This window comes from Oncorhynchus nerka, unplaced genomic scaffold (assembly GCF_034236695.1).
Source record: "Oncorhynchus nerka isolate Pitt River unplaced genomic scaffold, Oner_Uvic_2.0 unplaced_scaffold_3084, whole genome shotgun sequence".
Classification (NCBI taxonomy): Eukaryota; Metazoa; Chordata; class Actinopteri; order Salmoniformes; family Salmonidae; genus Oncorhynchus; species Oncorhynchus nerka.
In genome coordinates, this window is record NW_027038215.1 from 1 (window position 1) to 22,892 (window position 22,892).

Genomic DNA, 22,892 nt, shown 5'->3' on the forward strand with positions numbered 1-22,892 from the left:
AAAAGATTTCTGCAGCATTGAAGGTCCCCAAAAACACAGTGGCCATCATTCTTAAATGGAAGAAGTTTTGAGCCACCAAGACTTTTCCTAGATCTGGCCACCCAGCTAAACTGAGCAATCAGGGGAGAAGGGCCTTGGTCAGGGAGGTGACCAAGAACCCGATGGTCACTTTGACAGAGCTCCAGAGTTCCTCTGGGGAGATGGGTGAACCTTCCAGAAGGATAACCATCTCTGTGGCAGTCCACGGGCCTTTATGGTAGAGTGGCCAGATGGAAGCCACTCCTCGGTACCTACCTGGCCGGCCGGACCTAGCTGTCTGGCTGGCCGGCCGGATGGACCTAGCTATCTGGCCGGCCGGCCAGCTCGACCAACCTATCTGGCAAACTGGTCAAGATAGCTAGGTAGCTAGGCCAGGCCAGCTGGCCCGCCAGATAGCTAGGTCCTGCCAGATAGGTAGGTCAGCCAGACAGCTGGGTCCTACCTGCCAGATAGCTAGGTCCGGCCAGTCGGCCTGCCATGTAGCTAAGTCCGGCTGGCCAGATAGCTAGGTCTGACTGAGATCTCAGAGGGCAAAATTACATAGCATTCTGTCATCACCATGCAATAATATACAGCACCACCGGAGCTATGGATAGTAAGGCTACATTAGAGCTGCACGCCACTGATAATAACCTATTTCATTCTTAATCATTCTAATATTTCAGATCAAAAGAGCAAACATATAATTTCTATAAGACATTCACTTGAAGAAACATCAAATTGAGGGAAATACTGCAATTTCAGTGAAAAGGGAATATAATTCCCTTGTTCATGGATTGGGGTGGCAGGGTAGCCTAGTGGTTAGAGTGTTGGGCTAGTAACCGCAAGGTTGCAAGTTCAAATCCCTGAGCTGACAAAGCACAAATCTGTCGTTCTGCCCCTGAACAGGCAGTTAACCCACTGTTCCTAGGCTGTCGTTGTAAATAAAAATTTGTTTTTAACTGACTTGCCTAGTTAAATAAAGGTTAAAAAAATAATAATAATAATAATATGTCTGACAAAGAGTAGTACAATATGTAATGTATGACAGACACTGTACTACTGACTCATTTAGAAACCGATGGGTTTATAGATTCAAATAGTCAGTGCACAGCTGCTGATGTAGCTGTGAATTATGCCAGAAACCACATACGTACTCAGCACCTCAAGTGTCCGTATTCTGTACACTAGATGTCAGCATAGCACAAACAGAGATTTATAAACAAAAATTGAGTGGTAGTTACTTTTCTTATATTACAAGTGTCCGTATTCTGTACACTAGATGTCAGCATAGTTTCTATAGATCAGCAGTGTTTGGGAAGAAATTGCCCAAGTTCATCAATGTTATTATTTATGATTCCCTGTGGTTTTATGAGAGAGAGAGCGAGAGAAAGAGAGATGAGCGATGGCTGCACATGCAGGTGTGAAACCCCAATGTGAGACTCTTGTGGCGGAGCTCGGGCTGAGTGTACTACTCCCCCCCCCCCCCCCCCCATCCTTGCTTGGCGGCTTATTGTATACGCACACTTGTGATGTCATAATTCTGTCAGTCAGTGAGAGAGAGGGTCAGGAGCTGTCAGCGTCAACGCAGTCTCAACGTAGTGATGACAGACAAATCAGTATGATGGCGGTGGATGGCAGCAGAGATTTCAACTGGAGAGAACACATTACTAACAGTGACAGCATTTATTTGGGTTTAATCTGTGACAGGATCTAGAGGGGATTTTAGACAGCACAACATAAATAAATAAGGAGGAAGTGTTATTAGAGGTTCAGATCAGATACCCAACAACAAGAACAAGAGTGTTTGTGTTTCTGAATAGACCGAGGGCTCTATCAAAGTCAACCACCAACAATTGAGATTCTCAAAGCACATGTGTCAAATTGATTCCACGGAGGGCCAAGTGTTCGTTTTTTTTTTCTCCACCCCTGTACTTGATTCATGAATTAAGGTCACTAATTATTAGGAACTCCCTCACCTGGTTGTCTAGGTCTTAATTGAAGGGAAAAAATTAAACCTGTAGACACTTGTACCTCCATGGAATGAGTTTGACAACCCTGCTCTACAGCACTGAAATATACATATACACTCAGTATTACAGTCAGTTGCAATACAACACACAAGAAACAAACGCTGACATAATGCTCACGATACAATCATGTCCTTATATTGCCTTCTCATAATAGAAATCAACCACCACATTTGGGCTCTCAACACATCAAACAGACAAAGCTTCAATACAGAACTAAGATCGTATCGCACTACGCCGGCTCTGATGCTCGTCGGATGTGGCAGGGCTTGAAAACTATTACAGACTACAAAGGGAAGCACAGCCACGAGCTGCCCAGTGACACGAGCCTACCCGATGAGCTAAACCACTTCTATGCTCACTTCGAGGCAAATAACACTGAAACATGCATGAGAGCACCAGCTGTTCTAGAAGACTGTGTGATCACGCTCTCCGCAGCCGATGTGACTAAGACCTTTAAACAGGTCAACATTCACAAGGCCGCAGGGCCATACTAGTTATGAGGACATGTACTGCGAGCATGCGCTGACCAACTGGTAAGTGTCCTCACTGACCCATGACCAGCTGACCGAGTCAGTGACCAAGTCAGTGAAGACTGGGAAGTGGGAAGTGTCCCTGGGAAGTGTCTCCCTGTCCGAGTCTGTAATACTAACATGTTTTAAGCAGACCACCATAGTGCCTGTGCCCAAGAACACTAAGGTAACCTGCCTAAATGACTACCGACCTGTAGCACTCACGTCTGTAGCCATGAAGTGCTTTGAAAAGCTGGTCATGAGTCACATTAACACCATTATTCCAGAAACCCTAGACCCACTCCAATTTGCATACCGCCCAAATAGATCCACATATGATGCAATCTCTATTGCTCTCCACGCTGCCCTTTCCCACCTGGACAAAAGGAACACCTATGTGAGAATTCTATTTATTGACTACAGCTCAATGTTCAACACCATAGTGCCCTCAAAGCTTGTCAATAAGCTAAAGACCCTGGGACTAAACACCTCCCTCTGCAACTGGATCCTGGACTTCCTGACAGGCCGCCCCCAGGTGGTAAGGGTAGGTAGCAACACATCCGACACGCTGATCCTCAACACAGGAGCCACTCAGGGTTGCATGCTCAGTCCCCTCCTGTACTCCCTGTTCACTCATGATTGCATGGCCAGGCACGACTCGAACACCATCACTAAGTTTGCCGATGACACAACAGTGGTTGATCACCGACAACGATGAGACAGTCTATAGGGATGAGGTCAGAGACCAGAGACCTGGCCGTGTGATGCCAGGACAACAACCTCTCCCTCAACGTGATCAAGACTAAGGAGATAATTGTGGACTACAGTAAAAAGAGGACCGAGCACGCCCCCATTCTCATCGGCGGGGCTGCAGTGGAGCAGGTTGAGAGATTCAAGTTCTTTGGTGTCCACATCACCAACAAACTAACATGGTCCAAGCACACCAAGACAGTCGTGAAGAGGGCACAACAAAATGTATTCCCCTTCAGGAGACTGAAACGTTTTGGCATGGGTCCTCAGATCCTCAAAAGGTTCTACAGCTGCACCATCGAGAGTATCCTGACTGGTTGCATCACTACCTGGTCCTCTCATAAACCTAACCAGTTGTTATCAATTTGTGTCATGGCAATGCTGTTTCCGAGCAATATTGAGAGCTTTAGTGGCTGGTGTTCTGGGCACTTATTCATAAAGTGTCTCAGGGTAGGAGTTCTGATCTAGGACACTTTATGAAAACTGGAGCTGATATTAAACTTCTCTATTGGCTGGATATTCCTTTGAAAGTCGCAAGAAAAGGAGAATCAACTTCAAATAGGTTCCCCTTCGCTAAACAGAAGACCCGGCTCAGGTGAATACATGACAAAGCCACAAAAAAGTCACACCACTCTATGATTGAATCACCTACAGAATATATTAATGAGCGATATGGTTATACGACTCCTCCTCAATACGTTTTTCCTACTATATTGTCATTCTATAGGCTGATCTGCTCTGATCTGCTTTTTATTTTGTAAATAGTTCACTTAAGTTTTTGCATCAAACTGGCAACCTTTGTCTTCTTTTCAAAAGACTCCTCTCATGATGAGGCTTCCCACAACATAATAGATATATTGATATCTGACTCCATCATGGCTCATTAGTGGCTCATGTCTTTCACAGTCTTGGCTTGGAAGTGTCTGCCTGATACGACAATGACTCAGGTCTGGGACCTATAGAGCCCAGAGATGGGAGCTGAGGGAGTTGGGGGCCAAGAAGAGGGCCCTTTCAGGAGCCGTTAGAAAGTGTGACAGAGGTTATGACAGCTCAGGGAGATCCAGGGCTAACTGCACTCTCCACACAATGCCATTTAACCCAGGCAAGCAGGAAAATGAGTGCATGGGAGAATCCCAAATGGCACCATATTCATTATATAGAGCTCTGTGGGTCCTGGTCAAAAGTAGTGCACTAAATTGGGAATAGGGTTCCATTTGGGATGCTGTCCATGCAGTCATTCTCCTGCCTGCCTGGGTTAAATGGCATAGTGTGGAGAGTGCACTGACAGTAGATGGCAGACGTGTCTTGTTATTCTGCCCACATACTATCGATCGACACCCTGGTTTAATTGACCCAACTCCCTCAGGGTCAACAGAAAGGGAAGAGTATTTGGTCGAATAGGATGCGACTTGTGAAAATTTTGAGAGTTTCCTTGCTTTTCCTCGTCACCTTTTAGGGAGCAGAGTTTCAGGAGTAGAAGTCATGCTGGGTTGAGTGCTGCTATGGTGTTTCCTCACCATCATTTACTTTAAATCTCAGTGATAGGACAAGGTTGTAACTAGAGCATGTTTTCAAACCCAGACAGTGTGCTGCCTATACAATCCTACCTAACCTTCATTTCCTTGATCCAACCTATTCCCACAAAGTCCATCAAGTCAAACAATGTGATGGAAAAATCCCTACAAATAGCCTACATAATTATCTGACTTCCAAGAACACTACAATATTATGTGGAAGTTAGACTTTACACTCCGTCTTTCCGTATTCAGTAATAGTTCAACAGAAAGGACAAGCCTACCTTCACAGTTAAGGGTATTAGGCGTCAAGTGATTTCTATGGTAATTAAAAACCAATCCTCTCTCAGGAGGCACATTCATGCTACAGTTTGCTTAGTGCTCACATACCCTATTACATATCCCCCTCAAACGTACAACCTTGTTAAAAACACTGACGCCAGCCAAATCACATTTCTCTATCAGGACCCACTCAGAGGAACTCAAAATGAGGCATTCCTTAATCCAGGCAGATTCCAGCAGGAAATTGTTGAATAAAGACATCATACATTAAAATAGCTCCTCATATTGCACTGAGTGTGTCTGATGAGGAGAGCTAACGAGCATTGATTCTAGTCAATTAAACTAATCTTTCGATTGAGATTCAGTGCAAGGCACAGCAACTGTGGATATTGAGAGTCACTAATTATAGAAACGTCACATGTAGTACATATAAATAATTGCCCCCTCAGTTAATAAAACAGAAATTCAAGTTAATATCAGGACTTCACACTGCACAGCGACCCAGGGCTCTGTGGACTGATGGATACTCATTGACACAATTAGAGTTATGGAGAGTAATAGAAAGGACAAATCTGTCAATGACGTTTTATCCATTCAGGCAATTGTTAAATGTGATATGAGAGGCTACGTTAATTGTAGCATGTTAATCATTTATATGGAGCTAATGTTAACCATAAGGGTGAATGGACCGGAAGAGTCATGCACAATAATAAGCTATAATAAGGTCATGTTAGGCCACACAGGGCAAGCAGATATTACATTTACATGAATTCCTGTAGCAGTCTCTTTCAGAAGGACTACAAAGTAAACAGCTGATTAGAGACACAATGGTGGTCCATTGTCATTGAGATCTCATTTGATCAAATTAAAAAAGAGGACTGAGTGTGATCTCCCAGGACAAATCGTTCATAGATATGCCGCATTCACGTGCTAGTTGGAACTCTGAAGTTTCCGACTTGCTAACTGGTTGAACGTGGCACGTGTATAACTACAACCAGTTAGCGATTAGGACATTTTAGAGGCATTAGCCTAGGCTACACCATCGGTTATTAAACTCACATTGTTGTGCGTGATGTTCATTTATAATTGGCTGAGAGACATTGTAATTTCCCGACCATTTATTCAGATTTATTTGAAAAGCATCACAGGCTGCTAAATGTCACAGTGCAGTGATGGCATTTGGAACAACTTTTATCTCTAATCCACCAAAAGTCGCAGGCGGCCATTTTGTCCCTGCCGCCACTGTTGAGGCTGTCAAGGGCGAGGTAATCTACCAAAACCCAGAATGCCTTGTGCTTAGGAAACGATGACATTCTGATACAGATCTCTCTGCTTCCACGCTGTTCCACTCTCATGAGAGCATAAAGGCTCAATGTGGCTGGAATCACATAAATACGGACTAATTAGATGATAATGTAGCCCGGGCTACTATGAACAATTTAACGTTCTTTTGGGCATCATATTCTCCTCAGAAAATAATATCCACCACACTACAATTTCGGGTCATATCTCATGGCCTACAGTAGTCATACGTTGGTGGTTGGTAATGATGTATTCATGACGTCTTCTGAGGAGCTGTGGAAATTATATGAAACACAATGACAAAAAGCATTGTCATAATAATCATATATGCATGTTCATGTATTTGTATTTACTGTATAAAAGACTGGCCTGTGATATAGCCTACAGTGATATAGCTTTAGGGCGGCAGGTATCCTAGCTGTTAGAGTGTTGGTACAGAAACCAAAAGGTTGCTAGATCAAAACAAGACAAATAAGCACCCCCTATTTGAGTACATGTGAGTTATACAATGGAACATAATGGAGATTGTACTGACATACCAGCATTCAACACTCTTTCTGTAGTAGATGCACATAACTGTGTTAGGTATTCTGATTCAGTCTTTCTATGAGGTAGCAACAACTGGGAGGATTTCAGGTGAGCCAGATCAGCTTGGATTTTTTCAGTGTTATGCTATGGGAAATATTTTCAGATAAAATAGCTATGTTGGATCTTGTTGCTTTGTGGAAATACCCAGAAACAAGATTGTGGAAGGCCTGAAGAGGAAGATGGAACAACAATAGAAATCTTGCCACAAAATGGCACATTCACAAAGAGAGAAGTTTATAGAGCTGTCCTATGGATGTCTTACCAAAAGTAATGTATGGTCTCTAGTTTCACAACAAAGCTCCAAACTTTCAATTGTTCAGTTGCTAGTTAATATGTCGGAGAGGAAGCATGACAACATGATCCTCTTCAAAAACAAGTTCAACAAATTTGAATGCCAGTGAGGTTTTATTTCAGCTTTATTTAACTAGGCAAGTCAGTTAAGAACAAATTCTTATTTACAATGATGGCCTAGCCCAGGCCAAACCCTAACCTGGACAATGCTGGGCAAATTGTGCGCTGCCCTATGGGACTCCCAATCACAGCCAGTTGTGATAAAGCCTGGAATTGAACCAGGGTCTGTAGGGACGCCTCTAGCAGTGCCTTAGACCGCTGCGCCACTCAGGAGCCCCTTTGCCAAAAGGGTAAAGCATTTAGAAAAATTACAATACCAAGTGTTTCACAAAATTATATGTGATATTTCAAGTATCCACCATCATTTTTGAACAAATTCCTAATTATTAAAGAAGTAATTGGTTAATTATGTGTTTTCAGATGTGTAATGTAATATAGGCCTAAAGTAATGTACATTATTACCATAATGCCTTATTAGTGATAAGTGTTAACAACAATGTTACTGGGCTATTTTGATCAGAGTTGATAATAGAACACGTGTATACATCAGTGGAAGCTGCTGAGGGTATTGATATTTTTGGGGTATTTTATTAAGATCCCCATTAGCTGTTGCAAAAGCAGCAGCTACTCTTCCTGGGGTCCACATAAAACATGACATAATACAGAACATTAATAGACAACAGCACTACAGGACAGAACTACATTAAAAAATATGTTTTTACAAAAAGCACACGTAGATGTAAGGGGTGCGTAACTGGTGGCAGCGAAGTCAGACGCAGGAGAGCAGAACTGGGTAATAACCAGAGCAGTTTAATATATATATACATACAGTATATATAACCACCGGCATCCAGAATAATAAAGAATGGGTACAAAACCCGTCGTGCACCAGACAACAATGTGCACAAGCACTTACAACAAACAATACCACACAAAGAAATGGGGGGAACAGAGGGTTAAATACACAACACGTAATGAGGGAATGAAAACCAGGTGTGTGGGAAAACAAGACAAAACAAATGGAAAATGAAAAATGGATCGGCGAAGGCTAGAAGACCGGTGACATCGACCGCCGGACACCACCCGAACCAGGAGAGGACCCGACTTCGGTAGAAGTCATGACAGTAGCCTACATATCAATACGTACACACAAACTATCTAGGGGAGGACGGCTCATAATAATGTCTGGAACGGAGAAAATGGGATGGCATCAAACCATGTGTTTGATGGATTTGATACCATTCCACTGATTCCGCTCCAGCTATCACCACAAACCCGTCCTCCCCAATTAAGGTACCACCAACCTCCTGTGGCATACATCTATTTCTCAGAGCTGGTGAGACATATTGAATCAAAAAGATTGAGGCTGGTCTACTGAACATCGGCTGAGCTTCTCTCACTCTCTCTGAGGAGAACAGAACTTGGTATGCTGTGTTCTAAAGGTGTTTATCTGCCATTATGAAGGCAGGACTGGTGGTGTGTGTGTGTGCGTGCGCGTGTGTGTGTTTGTGTGTATATGTGTTTTTGTGTGTATGTGTGTGCGTTTCGTCATACTCACTCACAAGCTCACACTGACACCACCACAGTGTGGGCATTTGAAAAGAACACCTTCCCTTATCAGCACGGACCTCTACTATTCTCATCCACAGTGGGAACAAGTGAGTGTTCTGTGAAGATCTTGAGCCACGACTCACTCTCTGCCTGGCGCTCTCTCCCTGGGCGAGTCAAACACATTGGAGAAACAAAATATGTCAAAGCAAAAACCATCAATGCTTAAACAACCAACTAATGGGGTCAGTTTCACCTTCTAAAGGAATCCTTATCTAGCCCCCCCCTGGATACTAGCTTTTTAGTGTGACGTGATTGCTGGGGCGCCACCATGACTCACAAACCTATATATGGAATTGTATGAGGGTTTTCATTATATTGTACAAGACAGTAGATCTGTGCTTGTTGTCATGTAACCTACATTAATGATAGGCTACACAGTTGCAGTATTGGTCAAACATTGACAGGGGCTTAAAATATCCATGACTCATAATAATTGTCAACATGAAAAGAAATCAGGCAGTTCTGACAATTGTATGACTCATCTTTTCATTCAAATGTACTTCCCCTCTGAAATTTGACTGAACACATGACAAAAACTATTTGCTCAGTGACAGTATCAATTAGCCTAATGTGCCTGGGTTTGTTTAGTGATACAATGCATTGTGATGTACAATAAGCCACCTGAAACGTGAGTAACTCCCACAGCCACACAGTTCACTGCAAATAAAGAAGAACAAACCCAATAGTTCGTTCTGGGAATTGACACAACACAAGCCACCTGTACAGGCTCTTGTCAAGATGATAAGGATGGATGCTTGATGCTGATGCATGAACAACAGACAGAATCGATATTAGAGCACAGAAACAGCGGCTGTAGCCTTACATCTGAAACATGACTTGACCCACACAGCCTAATAAAACTTTTCTGGTCCTAGATGGACAACAAGGAGGTCAGACTCATTTTCAAAATCATGATTAGGCTAGAGTTTTAAAACATTTTTTATACTCATACACACAAGACAAACAGGCTCCCTGACCTGCTATGGTTCCTAGCAAGGTAACACTGCCACTACCTCGCTCTCCAAACAAGGTGCATGAATTGAGGTGCAACCTGAACATGAAAAGTATATCAGCAACTCTCTTGGAGGGCAGTGGAAGTTGATAAAATGCTTCATTATTGGTAAAACCAAGGCTTTTTGCCACATCAGGGCCTTACCAGTCTTCATCATGGCTTACAGATGGCAAATTGAAGGAGGATTTTATCTATTTCAAAAACATCCTCCTAGTTTTCAGAGACCAATCACAATGGGAATACAAAACAAAAGATGAAGATGTTTAAGATTACTTTATTCGTCAATTGAACTCAAGGTCCAACTGAAACGTGACTTCTGCTTTATCCCAACCCCCCCAAAAGACACACATACCGGTACATATACAGATTGGACCAGAGGGCTGCCACACTAGGAGCCCGTAAAACAGTTGTTGTGGAGGGTTATGTGCCTTGCTCAAGGGCACAACAGAAGGCAATGGCATCTAAAATTCAATACCAGCAACCCTCCTGTTGCCGGCTCACTTCCCACCAGATTTTGTCCTGTCAGACCGGGAATTCTAACTGTCAACCCTTCAGTTGCTGGCTTGCTTCTCTAACTGCTAGGCTACCTAACATGATTGGTGAATGTGTTGCAAAAATCTGACCAATGGCATTTAGATATAACCAGGTTGGATTGTGTCCTGCTGTTGTGAAATTGATGGTTTCTCGAAAATGACAGCTTCTACATTTGTGGCTAGATGGAGTACAGATACAGACAGTAGTGTCTTGACGTAGGAGGTTAGGAGAACTAACACAGCAGGTTAGGAGAACTAACACAGCAGGTTAGGAGAACTAACACAGCAGGTTAGGAGAACTAACACAGCAGGTTAGGAGAACTAACGCAGCAGGTTAGGAGAACTAACGCAGCAGGTTAGGAGAACTAATGCAGTAGGTTGGGAGAATTAACGCAGCAGGTTAGGAGAACTAAGGCAGCAGGTTAGGAGAACTAACGCAGTAGGTTGGGAGAATTAACACAGCAACTTATTAGAATTAATGCAGCAGGTTAGGAGAATTAACACAGCAGGTAAGGAGAACTAACGCAGCAGGTAAGGAGAACTAACGCAGCAGGTTAGGAGAACTAACGCAGCAGGTTAGGAGAACTAACATAGCAGGTTAAGAGAATTAACGCCGCAGTTTATTAAAATGAATGCAGAAGTTATTAGAATTAATGCAGCAGGTTAGAAGAACTAACCCGGGCAGGTTAGGAGAAATAACGAAGCAGGTTAGGAGAACTAACGCAGCAGTTTATTTGAATTAACGCAGCAGGTTAGGAAAATTAACACAGCATGTTAGGAGAAATACCGCAGCAGGTTAGGAGAACTAATGCAGCAGGTTAGGAGAATTAACGCATCAGGTTATTAGAATTAATGCAGCAGGGTAGGATAATTAGGTTAAGGTTAGGAAAAGGGTTAGGCTTAGCTAAAATGCTACAGTTATCCACGATGCGACAACAAGATGGAGATGTACTTTTGTACATTTAGAGATGTAAGTTTTAAAAGTGTTACATGATCAACTTTCCTGTGTGTTCAAGGCTTCTTTTTACCGTCTATGGCACGAGGAAACTGTGCAGACAAGGTGATCTGAGCTATCTGATTGGCCAGCGGTTACCTTCAGTTACTTTCTACCTTCTGACACATGAAATGGTTCAAAATGGGAACACTTTGCCTTCCCAGAGCTAGGGCTGCTGAATCAAGTGCACCTACTGCCGACAGTCCGAAACAAATAAAAGACGTTGGAATGCAAGGCTTTATCGTTGTTGTTTTTTACAGAAATATTTGGTGATTGACTAGGAATCCCTTAGAGATAAACCAGACGATCACAAATGACCGGCTGGTGACCACTGCGCTAGGCTATTATCCCCCTGTGTACCCTCTGTAGAAAAGCAGTGTGCCCTGTTCTATTCCCCCATCATTATCCCCCTTTGTGTTCTCTCTGTAGAGAAGCCGTGTGCCCTGTTCGGTTCCCCCATCATTAACCCCCTTTGTGTTCTCTCTGTAGAGAAGCAGTGGGGCGACGCACAATTGGCCTAGCATCGTCCGGGTTAGGGAGGGCTCTGTCAGTAGGGATGTCCTTGTCTCATCGCGCACCAGCGACTCCTGTGGCGGGCGGGCTAACCAAGGTTGCCAGTTGCACGGTGTAGCCTCCGACACATTGGTGCGGCTGGCTTCCGGGTTGGATGCGCGCTGTGTTAAGAAGCAGTACGGCTGGTTGGGTTGTGTATCGGATGAGACAAGATAGTATAGCTCATATAGATCATTATAGCTATAAGTGGTGCAATGTTTCTGGCTGTTCCTCCTACCCTTGGCATTCCTCTACTACCCTGCCTCACTCCCTCTGTCCTGTGACAGAAACCCTGCTCAGTCAGAGAGAGAGATGATGGGACCTGTCAGTAGTTCACTGGAGTAGGTTTTTCTCTCTGTAGGTCACTGGATAAGGGTATTCTCTCTGTAGGTCACTGGATAAGGGTATTCTCTCTGTAGGTCACTGGATAAGGGTTTTCTCTCTGTAGGTCACTGGATAAGGGTATTCTCTCTGTAGGTCACTGGATAAGGGTATTCTCTCTGTAGGGCACTGAGGTAGGGTTTTCTCTCTGTAGGTCACTGGAGTAGGGTTTTCTCTCTGTAGGTCACTGGATAAGGGTATTCTCTCTTTAGGTCACTGGATAAGGGTATTCTCTCAGTAGGTCACTGGATAAGGGTATTCTCTCTGTAGGTCACTGGATAAGGGTATTCTTTCTGTAGGTCACTGGATGAGGGTATTCTCTCTTTAGGTCACTAGTGAAGAGTTTTCTCTCTGTGCTGATGGATTTAACTGTCTCTTACAATATGACAGACTGGGGACTTTAAAGCCTCTCATTGGCCAATACATAGCAATCTTCCTAATGATTGTCTCTCTGGTGAATGTTATAATAACGTGTGTCAGCCTGTAGAAAGTTATCTTGTTTTGTTATATTTCAGACCTCATAGTTTTTTATGCTTTTAGAGTTTTCATACATTCATTGGACATCTATAAGTACCTAGGTGTCTGGCTAGACTGTAAACTCTCCTTCCAGACTCATATCAAACATCTCCAATCGAAAATCAAATCAAGAGTCGGCTTTTTATTCCGCAACAAAGCCTCCTTCACTCACGCCGCCAAACTTACCCTAGTAAAACTGACTATCCTACCGATCCTCGACTTTGGCGATGTCATCTACAAAATTGCTTCCAACACTCTACTCAGCAAACTGGATGCAGTTTATCACAGTGCCATCCGTTTTGTCACTAAAGCACCTTATACCACCCACCACTGCGACTTGTACGCTCTAGTCGGCTGGCCCTCGCTACATATTCGTCGCCAGACCCACTGGCTCCAGGTCATCTACAAGTCCATGCTAGGTAAAGCTCCGCCTTATCTCAGTTCACTGGTCACGATGGCAACACCCATCCGTAGCACGCGCTCCAGCAGGTGTATCTCACTGATCATCCCTAAAGCCAACACCTCATTTGGCCGCCTTTCGTTCCAGTTCTCTGCTGCCTGTGACTGGAACGAATTGCAAAAATTGCTGAAGTTGGAGACTTTTATCTCCCTCACCAACTTCAAACATCTGCTATCTGAGCAGCTAACCGATCGCTGCAGCTGTACATAGTCTATCGGCAAATAGCCCACCCATTTTTACCTACCTCATCCCCATACTGTTTTTATTTATTTACTTTTCTGCTCTTTTGCACACCAATATCTCTACCTGTACATGACCATCTGATCATTTATCACTCCAGTGTTAATCTGCAAAATTGTAATTATTCGCCTACCTTATGCCTTTTGCACACAATGTATATAGACTCCCCTTTTTTTTCTTCCTTTTGTGTTATTGACTTGTTAATTGTTTACTCCATGTGTAATTCTGTGTTGTCTGCTCACACTGCTATGCTTTATCTTGGCCAGGTCGCAGTTGCAAATGAGAACTTGTTCTCAACTAGCCTACCTGGTTAAATAAAGGTGAAATAAAAAAAATAAAAAATTGCAGGCGGCGCCCCACTGTCTGATTCATATCGCTTGATTTCTAATGATAGTTGTCGATTAGATCGACTGATTGTAATTGAATCGGGTGTTCACTACATAATTGAATGAAAGCTCTTAAAATTTGCATATCCAAACCTTCTGTCTGCCAGCCCCCGTATCGAGAAGCGACACCTCGACTAAATATTTTGAATGTGGGCGGAACTTCCGGCTGAGTGTACCCGGAAGATTTGGATGCAAGTTTCTCGGACGTTCACCCATATGTTCGCTTTTTATATATCGATCACTGGTTTTTATTTCATTTCGGTAATTGTATAAACTCAATACCGGGACGATGTTGTCTTTAGATTTCCTTGATGATGTGCGGCGGATGAATAAGCGCCAGGTATGTACGATAATATTGTTTTTGTTGTGTGAATGTGACGGATTCTTCCAAAGCTAGTTAGCTAGCTATCTAATTATGCTAGCAACATTAGTCGGCTGGTTAATAACACGTTGCTTAAAATGTCAAGTCGTCTATGCTAACTAGCTACCCAGCTTTCCGTGTGGTCTTAATCATGTATAAAGAAATTACCCTGCTAGTTATATACGTTACATCGCCTACTGAACATGCATGATAAACTGGGTTGTCAAAATAACTAGCTAGCAACCTTGCAAAATCAATGTAGCTTTAGCCCGTACAATTTCCTCTCTGCCTAAATATGGTGTTACTTCAGTCTTCTTCAAACCTGGCGCTGAGGACCTACGAAGTGTGCAGACTTTTATTCCAGCCTAAGTTACTAGTTTCTACTAGATTCTGCTGATCACCAAACCCTTTATTAACTGAAACATATGTATTAGTACTGGGTTGGGACAAAAGCCTGCACACCTTGTTTAGTCCCCAGGACCAGCTGTTGGTAGATATAGTTATTATGACGTTGTTATAAGCGAACACTACCTTATCCTCGTCTCAGCCTGACAACCGGTCTTATTTGTTTTCAGCTCTACTACCAGGTGCTGAATTTTGGTATGATAGTGTCCTCAGCCCTGATGATCTGGAAAGGACTGATGGTCGTGACAGGCAGCGAGAGCCCTATTGTTGTCGTCCTCAGGTAAAGCATTGGTGTTGGATTTATGTAGATGGGGTGCTTTTCAATACACTCAAAGCGCTTTACATAGTAAGGGGAAATTTGCCACTTTCACAACCAAAGTGTAGCACCAACATACCTGCTGTTTGTCTGAAGCGCATCTGCTAATTTTCAGTAACCTGTCTATACTTGACTGTAACATGTCCTTGGTTTCAGTGGAAGTATGGAGCCTGCTTTCCATCGAGGAGACCTTCTGTTCCTGACAAACCGGGTCGAGGACCCCATCAGAGTCGGAGAGATTGTGGTCTTCAGGATAGAGGGCAGAGAGATCCCCATAGTACACAGAGTACTAAAGATTCATGAAAAGTTGGTCTATGATGTTTCTGTAGTTATTGAAATGCGCTAGTTCTCTCTTGGGATAGTTCTTTGTTTGTTGCAAGTTTTAGAAGGCCTACTTCCCCAAAAAAGTTTGTATTGCTACATAACACTCAAACTAGGCTCTAAATATTCTGTAATATTTCTTTCCTCGTATATGTTTTTTTATTTATTTGCTGGTTAACTGAATAAATGTCATTGTCAGAGCAACTTCATAAGCCGCTCTGGGGCCAGGAAATCGATGTATGACATCTAAACTAAATCTAAATGTTGTTTATCTCCAGGGAAAATGGTGAAATCAAGTTCCTGACCAAAGGTGACAACAACTCTGTAGATGACAGAGGGCTATACAAGCCGGGACAGCACTGGCTAGAGAAAAAAGACGTGGTGGGACGAGCCAGAGGGTGAGCATTTATCTCATTCCACCAGCGTGATACTAGGCTTAGTCTGCTGTATGACTTCAGTCTCATTGCTTCACTTCACTGGATCTATATGATACCATTTCCCTTGAGATATTATTTAGTGCAAAATTAAACTGAACTTGAGTCTGCGCTCATCTAGCCTGTAGTAGTGGAAGGGCTCAAGCATGGTTTAAAGTTCTCCATCACAGTGACTTATTTGAGATTCAGTGTAGATCCGCATAAAAGCCTCAGGGGGAAAGGAGTGGGGGGGGGGGGGGCTGATCTGGAGATCACATATCCTAATATGAAGTAATATTTTCCCAAATAAATGTATTATCAAATATGTTATTTTCTCTGTTATGCTGTGTGTACTGAACTGACATACTGTTGCTGACACTCGGATGTTCATATGAAAATGGCAGTTTAAAAGTTAATCATTTTTGTCACATCCATACACTCAAGTTGGCAGAGGAGTTTTGGCAAATGTATTCTGAAAGCGGATTTGGCCTTTTTTAATATATTTTTTTCTTTTAAAGAGGAGGAGCCCAGTTTTCCATTGCTACCACGTTTATTTCTTACTCCTTCAATTATGCGAGTGGCATCATTTTAGAAATGCTCTGGTTACAACAGAGAATGGTTTAGGTACTTCTGCGCAAAGTAGTGATGGGTAGTTTGCGAACAAGCTGCTTTTTTAAAAGGATTACGTTGTTTTTTAAAAAAATAATTTCTCCAGTTTATTTGACTCCCTGATGTGCATACTGCTGCTTTTTGATCTCCAGACATCGACTATCTGCAGATAAATTATAAAAAATATTCTCTGAAGATGCTAATTCCTCAGTGCAGGAACCATACTGTGAGGAGAGACCCTCATTCTGCACGATGCAATTTTTTTCAGTGCTTTACATTTTTTTGTCTTTATTTTTGCAAGCCATCTAATAATTTGGTCAGGTAAAAATGTATTTGAACTCAAATTTCATAATCTGACATAATGGTAGGTAACATTTTAGGCTTTAAATTAGGGGTTGACCATTTTTCATGGTTTTATGTACATTTCTAAGCACTACTGATGGGCAACCAAATGAGAAGCTCTTTTAGGTGAAAGGACCGAAAAGACTCTGAATCAATATGCAACAGCTGTAAAAGGGGCAACGGTGTCTTAAATGGACAATGACCGTTTGTAATAGAAACCAAAAATATCTTTGAGTGAATAATAATTCATTGATATATTTATAATAAAAGTATAGTTATTAATAACGATCAGGATGTTGTGTCCAATGGGTAAATACAGATGGATGGAGTTTGTCTATGTACATTTTATAGTCACAATGCTGCATCAGTTGGGCTACAGGTGATATTGCTTATAGCATATCTGATAATATAGACCATGCATAGGCTATATACATGGTCCAATATGATTTTACCAATATTTTATTGGACAAATTTCTAAAGGTGGTAATTTAATTTGAAATGGTTTCAGCATAATTTTAGTTTCATTTTGGAGTAGAATGTCCCTTTAAAAAGTCACCAGAACTGAGCTTCTCAGTCTTCTACTTACAAATTATCCCAGGGTGGACCCCGGACCCCCTAAGGAAGGGGACTGGAATTGGTCAAACTCGCAGTCTAGGTCTAATACATGTACACAATTATCCACTTTCCCTGAAAGCATGATGGCCATGACTTTCTGACATGAAAGGGCAGGTTAACTTGGCCCCAGACTAGTTTCAGTCACAGGATTTATTTTTGTTTGCTTTAACCCTTCTCAAGTATTTAACCCATTGTGTACATACCTTAAAGTACTACTTAAGTGTGTGTGTCTGTAGTTGGCTTTAGTATTTATGCTTTTGGTGAACTTTTACTTCACTACATTTTAATTTTTTAAATATTTTTTACTTTATTTAACCAGGTGAGCTAGTTGAGAACAAGTTCACATTTACAACTGCGACCTGGCCAAGATAAAGCAAAGCGACACAAACAACAACAGTTACACATGGAATAAACAAGCGTACAGTCAATAACACAATAGAAAAAAAGAAAGTCTATACACAGTGTGTGCAAATGGTGTGAGGAGGTAGGCAATAAATAGGCCATAGTAGCGAAATAATTAAAATTTAGCAGATTAACACGGGAGTGATAAATGAGCAGATGATGGTGTGTAAGTAGTGATAGTGGTGTGCAAAAGAGCAGAAAAGTAAATAAAAACAATATGGGGATGAGGTAGGTAGATTGCTGCAGCTGTAAATAGCCCACCCAATCGGTTAGCTGCTCAGATAGCTGATGTTTAAAGTTAGTGAGGGAAATATAAGTCTCCAGCTTCAGCGAATTATTATTATTATTATTATATTTTTTTTGCAATTCGTTCCAGTCACTGGCAGCAGAGAACTGGAAGGAAAGGAGGTGTTGGCTTTGGGGATGACCAGTGAGATATACCTGCTGGAGCGAGTGCGATAGGTGGGTGTCGTTATCGTGACCAGTGAGATAAGGCAGAGATTTACCTAGCATAGACTTCTAGATGACCTGGAGCCATTGGGTCTGGCAACGAATATGTAGCGATGAGAGCATACAGGTCGCAGTGGTGGGTGGTAAAAGGGGCTTTGGTAACAAAACGGATGGCACTGTGATAGACTGCATCCAGTTTGCTGAGTAGAGTGTTGGAAGCTATTTTGTAGATGACATCGCTGAAGTCGAGGATCGGTAGGTCGGTCAGTTTTACTAGGGTAGGTTTGGCGGCGTGAGTGAAGGAGGCTTTGTTGCGAAATAGAAAGACAATTGTAGATTTGATTTTGTATTGGAGATGTTTAATATGAGTCTGGAAGGAGAGTTTACAGTCTAGCCAGACACCTAGGTAGTTGTCCACATATTCTAGGTCATAATCGTCCAGAGTAGTGATGCTAGTCGGGCGGAGAGGTGCGGGCAGCGAACGGTAGAAAAGCATGCATTTGGTGTTACTAGTGTTTAAGAGCAGTTGGAGGCCACGGAAGGAGTGTTGTATGGCATTGAAGCTCGTTTGGAGGTTTGTTAACAGTGTCCAAAGAAGGGCCAGAATGGTGTCGTCTGCATAGAGGTGGATCGGGGAATCACCCGCAGCAAGAGCGACATCATTTATATATATCTTTTCTCTCTCATATATGTAAGTCGCTCTGGATAAGAGCGTCTGCTAAATGACCTAAATGTAAATGTTACCTCATTTGCGTAACAGGCAGTCTCCTCGTGGAGTGCAATGTAATCAGGTGGTTAGAGCGTTGGACTAGTTAACTGTAAGGTTGCAAGATTGAATCCCCTAGCTGACAAGGTAAAAATCTGTCATTCTGCCCCTGAACAAGGCAGTTAACCCAACGTTCCTAGGTTGTCATTGAAAATAAGAATGTGTTCTTCACTGACTTGCCTAGTTAAATAAAGGTGTAAAGCATTTTTTTAAATCGGCCAAATTGGTGTCCAAAAATACCGATTTCCGATTGTTATGAAATCGGCCCTAATTAATCGGCCATTCCGATTAATCGGTCGACCTCTAATTTTGAGGGCAAGTTGGTCAGGATAATATCTAGGAGGGTGCCCATGTTTACAGATTTAGGGTTGTACCTGGTGAGTTCCTTGATGATTTGTGTGAGATTGAGGGCATCTAGCTTATCTTGTAGGACTGCCAGGGTGTTAAGCATATCCCAGTTTAGGTCACCTAACAGAACGAACTCTGAAGATAGATGAGGGGCGATCAATTCACGTATGGTGTCCAGGGCACAGCTGGTAACTGAGGGTGGTCTACAACAGGCGGCAACTGTAAGAGACTTATTTCTGAAGAGATTATTTTTTAAATTAGAAGCTCGAACTGTTTGGGAATAGACCTGGAAAGTATGACAGAACTTTGCAGGCTCTCTGGAGTAGATTGCAACTCCTCCCCCTTTGGCAGTTCTATCTTGATGGAAAATATTGTAGTTGGGTATGGACATCTCCGAATTTTTGGTGGCCTTCCTATGCCAGGATTCAGACACGGCAAGGACATCAGGGGTGGCGGAGTGTGCTAAAGCAGTGAGTAAAATAAACTTAGGGAGGAGGCTTCTCATGTTAACATGCATGAAACCACAGCTTTTTCGATTACAGAAGTCAACAAATGAAAGTGCCTGGGACATTCCTAAAGAAAATAATGTACTTTTTACTTCATACATTTTCCCTGACACCCAAACATTTTTAAATTCACACACTTATCAAGAGAACATTCCAGGTCATCACTACTGCCTCTGATCACAAATGTTTTGTTTGTAAATTATGTCTGAGTGTTGAAGTGTGCCCCTAGCTATCCATATATTGCTTAATATAAGGAATTTGAAATGATTTATGCTTTGACTTTAGATACTTAAGTACATTTTAGCAATTACATTGACTTTTTATACTTAAATATTTTTAAAACCAAATACTTTTAGACTTTTACTCAAGTAGTATTTTACTGGGTGACTTTTGCTTGTCATTTTCTATGAAGGTATCTTTACTTTTACTCAAGTACCACAATTGAGTACTTTTCCCACCACTGTATTTAACTATTGAAGATGTAATGTTAGGTAATAATTTACTTGAATTGTACATCATAACAGCGACATGACATTGTCATGAACATGTCATCTGATGTTGAATGTCAATTTTTGTCTCCAGGTTTGTGCCATACATCGGAATCGTTACCATTCTGATGAACGACTATCCCAAATTCAAGGTAAGATATTTTACATCGTCATCATTAGAAAGAAAATCACCTAAGGTTTTATGAATTGTTTACTAAATTCAGCCTTATTAGGGGCATTCTGCACGTACTCTAAAGGTTAGAGAGCCTGACCAGCAGCCAGACACTAAACAGTGGGAGAGCAACTGGCAGACGGAAAGCAGCTGGTTTCAGATCCTCGGAACAGGGATACTAATATTTAGTTGTTCTTCCCCTTCCCAGTACGCTGTTCTCTTCCTGCTGGGTCTGTTCGTCCTGGTCCATCGGGAGTGAGGAAGAGACTACCTAACTATCTGCCACGGAGGAAGAATTGGAAATCCCCACCCCACCATGCCTTTCAAGACAGAATTATGTTGAATATGTCAAATTACGGTGCTTTTTCTGTACCATATGTTTTGAATTGTGTCTAGAAATGTGGATAGTGTTTACATTGTATAAAAACAAGCATTCATTATTTTTGTGAGGGAAATTAGATATAAGTTAAGTAGAATAAAGAGCGGTTTCTTTATTAAAAATGTTTTCAGAACATGAATCCAACATTTTAGATGGTTAATTGTGTATTTTGTTTTCACATTTAATTAGGTTTTGCTTTGCTTGATATATTGAATGACAAGTGATATGTTTGTGACATTAAATATGACATCTGTTACCCTCTATCCTGCATTCTGGTAACTTATGCATCAAGCATAACTTCACTAAAACAGATTTGTGCATTATTATTATTATTTTACATGCAGGCTAAATATGACATTTACATTTGAGTCATTTAGCAGACACTTATCCAGAGCGACTTCGTTAGTGCATTCATCTTAAGATGGCTAGGTGGGACAACCACATATCTTATTCATGGAAGGCACTTTTTTTTATATACACAACAAAAATACAAACGCAACATGTAAAGTGTTGGTCCAATGTTTCATGAGCTAAAATAAAAGATCCCAGAAATGTTTAATATGCACAAAAAGCTTGTTTCTCTCAATATTATTGTCCACAAATTTGTTTACATTGCTGTTAGTGAGCATTTCTCCTTTACCAAGTTAATTCCATCCACCTGATGTGTGTGGCAAATCAAGAAGCTGATTAAACAGCATGGTCATTTCATAGGTGCACCTTGTACTGGGGACAAACATACCTCTAAAATGTGCAGTTTTGTCACCACACAATGCCAGATTTCAGGGAGTGTTTAATTGGCATGCTGACTGCAGGAATGTACACCAGAGCTGTTGCCACAATTGAATGTTAATTTCTCTACCATAAGTCGCCTCCAACGTTTAAGAGAATCTTGCAGTACATCCAACCGGCCTCACAACCACAGACCAAGTGTATTGCGTTAACTGATGTCAACGTGAGCAGAGTGCCCCATGGTGGCGATGGGGTTATGGGCAGGCATAAGCTACAGACAAAAACAATTGCATTTTATAGATGGCAATTTGAGTGCACAGAGATACTGTGACGAGATCCTGAGGCCCATTGTCGTGCAATTAATCCACCACCGACCTCATGTTTCAGCATGATCATGCATGGCCTCATGTAGCAAGGATCCGTACACAATTCTTGGAAGCTGAAAATGTCCCAGTTCTTCTATGGCCTGCATACTCACCAGACATGTCGCCCATTGAGCATGTTTAGGATGATCTGGATCGACATGTACGACAGTGTGTTCCAATATCCAGCAACTTTGCACAGCATTGAATAGGAGCAGGACAACATTCCACAGGCCGCAATCAACAGTCTGATCAGCTATATGCGAAGGAGATGTGTCACGCTGCATGAGGCAAATGGTGATCACACCAGATATTCGTTTTCTGATCCACGCTCCTACCTTTTTTTTAAGGTATCTATGACCAACAGTTGCAGATTTGTATTCCCAGTTGTGAAATCCATAAATTAGGGCCTAATTCATTTATTTCACTTGACTGATTTCTTGATATGATCTGGAACTTTATAATCTTTGAAATTGTTGCATGTTGCATTTCTATTTTGGTTCACTATATATGTGCAGTCAACAGTTTGGATACACCTACTTATTCAAGAGATTTTATTTTCTTTGAGTTGAGGTTGGAAATTGTGGAGGCCAAGTCATCTGATGCAGCACTCCATCACTCCTTCTTTGTCAAATAGCCCTTACACAGCCCGGAGGTGTGTTGGGTCATTGTCCTGTTGAAAAACAAATGATAGTCCCACTAAGCACAAACCAGATGGGATGGCGTATCGCTGCAGAATGCTGTGGTAGCCATGCTGGTTAAGTGTGCCTTGAATTCTAAATAAATCACTGACAGTGTCACCAGCAAACCACCATCACACCTCTTCCATGCTTCACGGTGGTCACCAAACATGCAGAGATCATCCAGTCACCTACT

At 42.0% G+C, this 22,892-nt stretch overlaps 1 protein-coding gene across 1 annotated transcript; it reads left to right on the forward strand.

Annotated features, from left to right (window-relative positions):
• The first annotated feature begins 14,181 nt into the window (after positions 1-14,181).
• LOC115120521 (signal peptidase complex catalytic subunit SEC11A) lies at positions 14,182-21,188 on the forward strand. Its single transcript, XM_029649472.2, has 6 exons — positions 14,182-14,372; positions 14,969-15,078; positions 15,271-15,420; positions 15,714-15,833; positions 20,469-20,526; positions 20,755-21,188. Exons 1-6 carry the CDS (start codon positions 14,322-14,324, stop codon positions 20,803-20,805), a joined length of 540 nt encoding a protein of 179 aa, XP_029505332.1. The 5' UTR covers positions 14,182-14,321; the 3' UTR covers positions 20,806-21,188.
• The last annotated feature ends 1,704 nt before the right edge of the window (positions 21,189-22,892 follow it).